Here is a 7,684-nt window from a genome sequence, read left to right as displayed (position 1 = left end):
ACATATGTATATGTATAACTGATTCACTTTGTTATAAAGCAGAAACTAACACACCATTGTAAAGCAATTATACTGCAATAAAGATGTTAAAAAATAAAAATAAAGGTGAAAGAAAAATGTTTTCTCAGGTAAAAACTCTGTTTTTCATCTGCAAAACAGATTATATGTATAAGGTATAAAACAGTAATCCAAATAATAACATGTGGGTTTAAAAAATAGATACATGACCACAACACATAATATTCATCAGTTGATAAGTAGATAAACAAGATGTGGTATATCCATACAATGAAATATTTTTCAGCCATAAAATGGAAGTATTGATACATGCTATAGCATGGAAGAACCTTGAAAACATTGTTCTGAATGAATAAAGCGAATCACAAAAGATCACACATTGTATGACACCAGTTATATGAAATGTCCAGAATAGGCAAATCTATAGAGAAAGTAGATTAGTGGTTTCACAGAGCTGGGGGGTTGTAAGGAAATGGAAGGGGGTGCTGCTAATGGGTATGGGATTTCTTTTGGGGTTGATGGAAATGTTCTGAAATTGATTATGGTGGTGGTTGCACAACTCTGAATACACTAAAAGCCATTGAATTCTACACTGTAAATGGGTGAACTATATGGTATGTAAGTTTTATCTCAGTAAAACTGTTTTAAAAAGGTATATGACAACAATAATGTATAATTTGGGTAGGGCAAGGATTAATTGAGTTAAGATGTTCTAAAGTCCCTGTACTGTTTGGTAGTATGATAAATGTATTTATATATTAGGTACATAGGTTGACTTCCTAGGATAGCCACTAAAATGATATAAATAGAGTATATAACTTCCAAACCAGTAGAGGGAAAATAGTGCACTAACAAAAAAATAATCAATTGAAGATACCAAGAAATATGAAAAGAAGGCAAGACAAACCCAAAATCAAAAGAGAAAGATTGTCAGATTGGATAAAAAGTAAAATCTAACAATAATCTTTTTACAAACACCATCTAAAGAATAAAAATACAGAAGAGTTAAAGTAAGATGATGGAAAAAGGCATGCTATGCAAATAATAGAAAGATGAAAGTTGGTATAACTATATTAATATTAGACATGGTAGACTTTAAGACAAAAAGCACTTCTAGAAATAAAGAGGGTCATTTTATAATGATAAAGTTTTGATTAACCAAGAAAATATAATGTTAAATTTGTATATACCGAATTATAATGCCTTGAAATATACATTGCACAGATTCAGAGAACTGTCAGGAGAAACAGAGAAGTTCACAATCATAGTGGAAGATTTCTTCTTTCAGTAACTGATAGAACAAGCATTAAAAAAAATAAAACAGTAAGGATGTAAAGATTGGAACAACATGAACAAATCATTAGATTTGTTAGAATAAGAATTAGACATATTTAGAACATTGCACTCAACAACTAGAGAATTTTAAGCACATATATTTTTTTTTCCAAAACTGACAATGTACTGTGACATAAAACTCTTCTCAAAGTTCAAAGAATTGAAACAATTCAGAGCATGTATTATAACCTCAATGAAATTAAGCTTAAAAATCAAAGAAATAAATTATAAACAGGAAGATACAATATGCTGGGAATTTTAAAAAAATTCTCAAGTGGGTCAAGAAGTAATATAATGGAAGTAAAAAGATAATTTTAACTGAGTAATAAGAAAAATACTTCAGAATTTGTGAATGTGTCTAAAGAAGTACTTAGAGGGGAAATATGTAGCCCTAAATACTTTAGAAGATGAAAAATTAATGAAACTAAGCATCATTTTCAAAAAGTAAGAAAAGGAAACTCGAAGTAAGGAGGAGGAAGGAAATAATAAAGACAAATATAAAAATTAATAAAATAGAAAACATACAATAGAGAGGATTTATAACCTCATCTTTCAAGTCTTCACTCAAATGTTACCTTCTCCATGAGGCCCACCCTAAACACTGTATTTAAAATTGTAATTCATCCGTTCCCCAATGACCCCGGCAGTCTGGAGTCCCCTTGATTTCTCCCATAGCACTTTTCATCTTCTAAAATATTTTATAAATTATTTTACAATTTTGTTTATTGTACCACAGAGATATATTGTACAGCACAGGGAATATAGCCAATATTTTATAATAACTATAAATGGAATATAATCATTAAAAATTGTGAATCACTATGTTGTATACCTGAAACTTAATACTGTAAATCAACTAGTCCTCAATTTTAAACATTATTTTTAAATTTTTTGTTTATTGTTTTTGTCTTTCTCTTCCCATTTGAATATATGTTCATTAAGACAAAGATTTCTGTTTACTGATATATCTCAAATACCTATCGTATATTAGACTCTCAGTATTTCTTCAAATTGTTGAATGAATAAATAGGCCACAATTTATTTCTCTGAAAATACTGATAAAATTGACAATTTTCTGGTAAATTTTATCAAAAAGAACAAATGGCATAAATAATCAATACAGGCATTCCTTATTTTATCGTGCTTTGCTTTATTGCACTTCACAGATATGGCATTTTTTACAAATTGAAGGTTTGTGTTGAGCAAGTCTATCTGTGCCATTTTTCTAATAGCATTTGCTCACTTTTTGTCTCTGTGTCACATTTTGGTAATTCTTGCAATATTTCAAACCCTATGACTTGCTAAAGGCTCAGATGGTATTTAGCATTTTTTAGCAATAAAGTATTTTTAAATTAAGGTGTGTATATTTTTTTAGACACAGTGCTATTGCACACTTAATAGACTACAGTATAGTGTAAACATAACTTTTATATGCACTGGGAAACCAAAAAATTTATGACTTGCAATATTCCACCACTTTACTGTAGTGGTCTGGAATCAAACCCACAGTATCTCCAAGGTATGCCTGTATTAGGAATGAAAAGAGAGACATGACTTTAACAATAAATGACATAATTTGAACAGCTTTATGTGCCAATAAATTAGAAAATTTAGATGAATTAGACAAATAGAAAAAAAAACCTTCTCACACTGTTTCATGAAGAAGTAGAAAACCTGAATAGTCCTATAATCATTTAAGAAATTATATTAGTGGTTAAAATTTTTCCCAGAAAGAAAATTCTAGGTCTGTAAGTCTTTGTTAGCTAGTTCTTCATTCAAAGATAAATTATTTCACTTTTATACAAATCGTTCTAAGAGCATGAAAAAAGAGGAAACATTCCTAATTAATTTTGAGTTACCTGGGTAGCCTGAGAATAGCGTGAGAAAAGAAAATTGAAGCCCATTCATGAACATAAATACAAAATGTCTAAACAAAATGTTCGCAAGCTCACTTGGATGTATATAGAATAATAATAAATCATGACCCATTTCAGCTTATTCCAGGGAGGCAGAATTGGTTTAATGTAAGAAATTAAATGAATACAATTAGATGGAGTTAAAAATTCAATTACTATGCCTTACCATTTAATAGCTTAAAGGGCACCTCTTTAGCCTGATAGAAGTATCTATATTTTAAATAAACAAAAAACTGCCAGAGAAGGAAAATACTGAAATTAACAAATATTGACTAGGATAATGATTATGAGAGTGTAAATTGGAATAATTACTTTAGAAAACCCAACTTCAACAACACTGAAAATGCACATACCCACCAGTTTTACTTCTAGGTATACATTGTAGAGAAATTCTTGTATGGACACCAGGATACATACACTCAAAGGTTTATAGCAGCATTATTCATGATAGTAAACTAGAAACCATCCAATGTCAATCAGTAGATGAATGGACAAATAAATTAATGAGTTACTATTCAGCAGTGAAAATATACAGCTACTGCTATATCCCCCCTTGGGTGAATCTTACAAACGATAATTTGTATCTAAAGAAGTAAATCACACAAAAGGATAAATATTGTATTATCCTACTTATAGGAAATATCTAGAGTAGTCAAACTCATAAAGACAAAAAGTAGGATGGTGATTGATAGGGGCTGGGTTGGGGGCAGAAGGGGAGTTAATGTGTAATGGATACAGAGTTTCAGTTTGGGATGATGAAAAAGTTCTGGAGATGGGTGGAGGTTATGGTTGTACAACAATGTGAATGTACTTAATGCCACTGACCTGCACACTAAAAAACAGTTAAAATGGTAAATTTTATGTTATGTATATTTTATGTCAATAAGTAAGTAAATTACAATTGTATACATAAAGTATAATTGGATTTATGAAAAAATTCAAAGGTAAGAAAACTATTGTTTAGGAATATATACATATGTAGTAAAACTTTAAAGAAAAACAAGGACATTACAAATATCAGAGATTATCTCTAGGAGTAATTTTTTTGGTAAGTCAATATAATTTTTGGCATATGGTGTGGAAAGAATTCAAAGAACTGCACGATACAGCTGTAACAAACCTATTCCCATCGGCTTTTTAATATAAACCAAATTTCTCATTTCTTTTTTTTTTTTGTGGTATGCGGGCCTCCCTCTGTTGTGGCCTCTCCCGTCGCGGAGCGCAGGCTCCGGACGCGCAGGCCCAGCGGCCACGGCCCACGGGCCCAGCCGCTCCGCGGCATGTGGGATCCTCCCAGACCGGGGCGCGAACCCGGTTCCCCTGCATCGGCAGGCGGACGCGCAACCACTGCGCCACCAGGGAAGCCCCCTCTCTCATTTCTTATAGCTATAAAAATTAAAATAGAATCTGTCTGAATCCTTGTTTCATTCAGCAATAGCTAACATTTATCCTTGGATCATGAACTAACCAGGAAAATGAAAAAACCCAACAATCTCATCAAAAGGTGCATATCTAGTAAAATTTTACTTTTTATGTTTTAATATTTACCTATCAAAATTTGTAATATAAAATGTTGCTTTGTTCAGTTGTGTACCGAAAATAATTATAAAATTAACTCAATCCAGAGCAAAATTTGTACTGTTAGAAACTTAGAGTCAAGGAAATTAAAAATTTCATACATATTTTTATAACATATATATGGTAGGAAGATCAACAAAAGTTGTTCAAGTGTGTTACACTAGGATAAGATTCTGTGGGGGAAGTGGAATGGAAATATGAATTCAAAGAGAAAAGGATTAAAATTTTTATTAAAGAAAAGCTTGTTCATATTTTTTTATTTGCTATTGGCCGTCAAATCACTATAGTATGTATCGATAGATCCATTGGATATATTTTAAATAGTGATGGATATATTTAAAGGAGTGATGTAAAAGTGTTCTTTTATATATGATATACTAGAAAGTACAACATTTGAAGTTATTTAAACTTGTGGTAAAAAGTTTTCAATGTCAACTTAAAAATGTGTGAAGGGGGTACATAGCTTTTCAAAATCCTTTTAGGGACTATATGAACAAATAATTTTTAAAGTTACTAATCAACTACATCTGAGGAGGAGAAACCAGAAAAGAAGTCTAAGAGGGAGGGAAGAAGCAAAATCAGATAGCAGCAACCTGAAGGCCTAATGAAGAAAATACTTGAAGATGGAAGAAGAAAACTTCGTCAAATGATGATAACAGATGAGTAAAATGAGGGCCGAAAATTGGCCATTGTCATTGGAAACATGGCCATCTTAAGGTTCCATGACAAGAGAGGTTTCAATGGAACAATAAAAATGAAAGCCTGATTAGAATGGGGCATGCAGAAAATGGGGACATGAAAGCAGTGGGCAACTCCTTTTAGGCAGTCTAATATAAAGGGTAACAGCATTGGAGCAAAGAGGAAGAAGGATGTGAAATCCAGGGAGGGAGAGATCTATGAATAACTAGAGGTGTTAATTACAGGACCCAAGTCTTATATAGGCAATAAAGGATAGGATCTAGTGTAAAAGTGGTGGATTCAGACTTAAATAGCAGAAGGTACATCCAGTTCATCCAGTGTAACAGGAAGGGAGACAAAGATAGAGGTAGATTAAAAGATCTGGTGTGTAACGGAGCGTATTCTTAAAAGTTTCTAGTGATGTAAGAGGTAAAGTCAACAGCTGAGAGTAGGAAAGAGGAGAGGATTTTGGAAGAGTGAAGAGAATGAAATAGCAATAGGAATACTGTATGGTGCTTAGATCCTGTTTAAAATGTGTGCTCACAAATTTGAGCTCATGTATTTTTCTCTGGCAAGGTCGAGCTGCTGCTATTGCTAGCTCAGAATAAGTGGAGAGTTGGGTTTAACTAGAACTAGGAATTTGCCGGCTGAGCTTCTCAGAGGGAGAGGAAAATAGGGGAGGCAGAGATATATAAGTTAGTGATTATGTGATGAACTGTGAAATCTAACCAGGGTAAGGAAGAAGTGACAGTATGCGGGGGTTGATGAATGGTGAAAAAGTGATAGGGCTAATGGATTGGAGACTCCAGTGGAGCATCCTGCAGTAGGTGAGCCAAAAAGAGCAGGTCGTCATCCAAGAGTCTGTGTATCCCTAGGATTAACCACTCAATTGATTCCTAAATTTAGATGGTGCACTTCTCTTTCCATACTCTCCCTTAGGGAAAATGGAGGGGAGGCAGTCATCACCAAGGTAGTTCTCAAATCTGTATTCTGTAGCTCTCATCTCTGCTACATCTCAGTTCTTCAGTTTCAAAGCCTGCAAGCATTGCCTGGATGCTCCACCAGCACTTCATACTAATTAAATTTCTCTAAACAGTTTCTCTTTCAAGTTTACATCTTCTGGACTACTATTCTTCTTTTTTGATTCTTCTCTGACTCCTTCCTCTCCATGACTCCAGTTTTAATCATTATCAAATAAGTTAGCTTATAAAATATTTATTGGATCCATCCCCCATCTGCATTTCCATTGTCAATGCTTTCTTAATTATTGTTAATAGTAGCCAAAATGTATCATCTTTACAATCATTTTTTCCCCTAACACCAGGTTTGTTTTCCACATAATAGCCACAGACCTGGAAAACTTGTAGGGGGTTTCCAATTCTTTTAGCATGATGTCCAATCTCTACAGCATAGGCTCCAAGCTTCTTTTCCATTCTCATGTCCATCATTACCTCTTCTTGGGGTTTTCCTAGGGCCTATCCAGTGCTCTCCCAACTCCATATCTTATCCCTGCCTTTCCCTCTTCTTGGAGTACCTTCCTCTCATATCTGAATGTTAAAATCTTTTGGGCACAAACTTAAATACTAGATACTCTATAAAAATTTTACTTGATCCCAGCTGTTGAAAACAATTTGGCCGTACTCCAAACTTGCAAAATAACTCTTTATCTGTTAGTCATAAAAATATCTTTAATTTTTATAGACATGTAGCAGTGTTAAAGATATTTTTACATATATTTTATTTTAATCCTTACAAAAATGAAATGAGGTTTTATTTAGCACCACTTTAAAGATGTGAAAACTGAGAATGAGAGAATTAAATTGTATATACTTGTCACTGTCACTCTTGCCTTTGAATAATTTATACGTTAATTTTCCTACTTGTTTCCATACTTTGTCCTCAAGGCACTGAGTCAAGGCTTTGCACTTAATAGGCAGTCTTAATGAGTAGAAGACTGGATTCATGAAAGTAAAAGTATTTTTCATAATTGCTAGTTGAGGGATATGTGTTTTTAAGTAATTTGAGTACATGTGAATAACCTTTTTAAAAATTGTGGCCTTTATTAAGTCTGGCACTAAGAAAAAGAGAATCGCCAAAGCTGACCGGTTGAAGCAGCTACAAGAGGAGGAGGAGAAACGACAAAAGGAGGAAGGTATAAA

At 33.2% G+C, this 7,684-nt stretch overlaps 1 protein-coding gene across 2 annotated transcripts in view; it reads left to right on the top strand.

Moving 5' to 3' along the window:
* The window catches only part of DNAI7 (dynein axonemal intermediate chain 7), an 82,143-nt gene that overhangs the window by 16,611 nt on the left and 57,848 nt on the right, over nucleotides 1-7,684 (top strand). For both annotated transcript variants that reach the window (XM_007101355.2, XM_055085511.1), the window contains one exon: nucleotides 7,593-7,677. In XM_007101355.2, coding sequence (XP_007101417.2) covers nucleotides 7,593-7,677 — 85 coding nt within the window. The remainder of the gene's footprint in view (nucleotides 1-7,592; nucleotides 7,678-7,684) is intronic.

This window comes from Physeter macrocephalus, chromosome 6 (genome assembly GCF_002837175.3).
Source record: "Physeter macrocephalus isolate SW-GA chromosome 6, ASM283717v5, whole genome shotgun sequence".
Taxonomy (NCBI): Eukaryota; Metazoa; Chordata; class Mammalia; order Artiodactyla; family Physeteridae; genus Physeter; species Physeter macrocephalus.
Note: the sequence above shows the minus strand (reverse complement) of the source record. Positions and strands in the feature narration are given on the sequence as shown.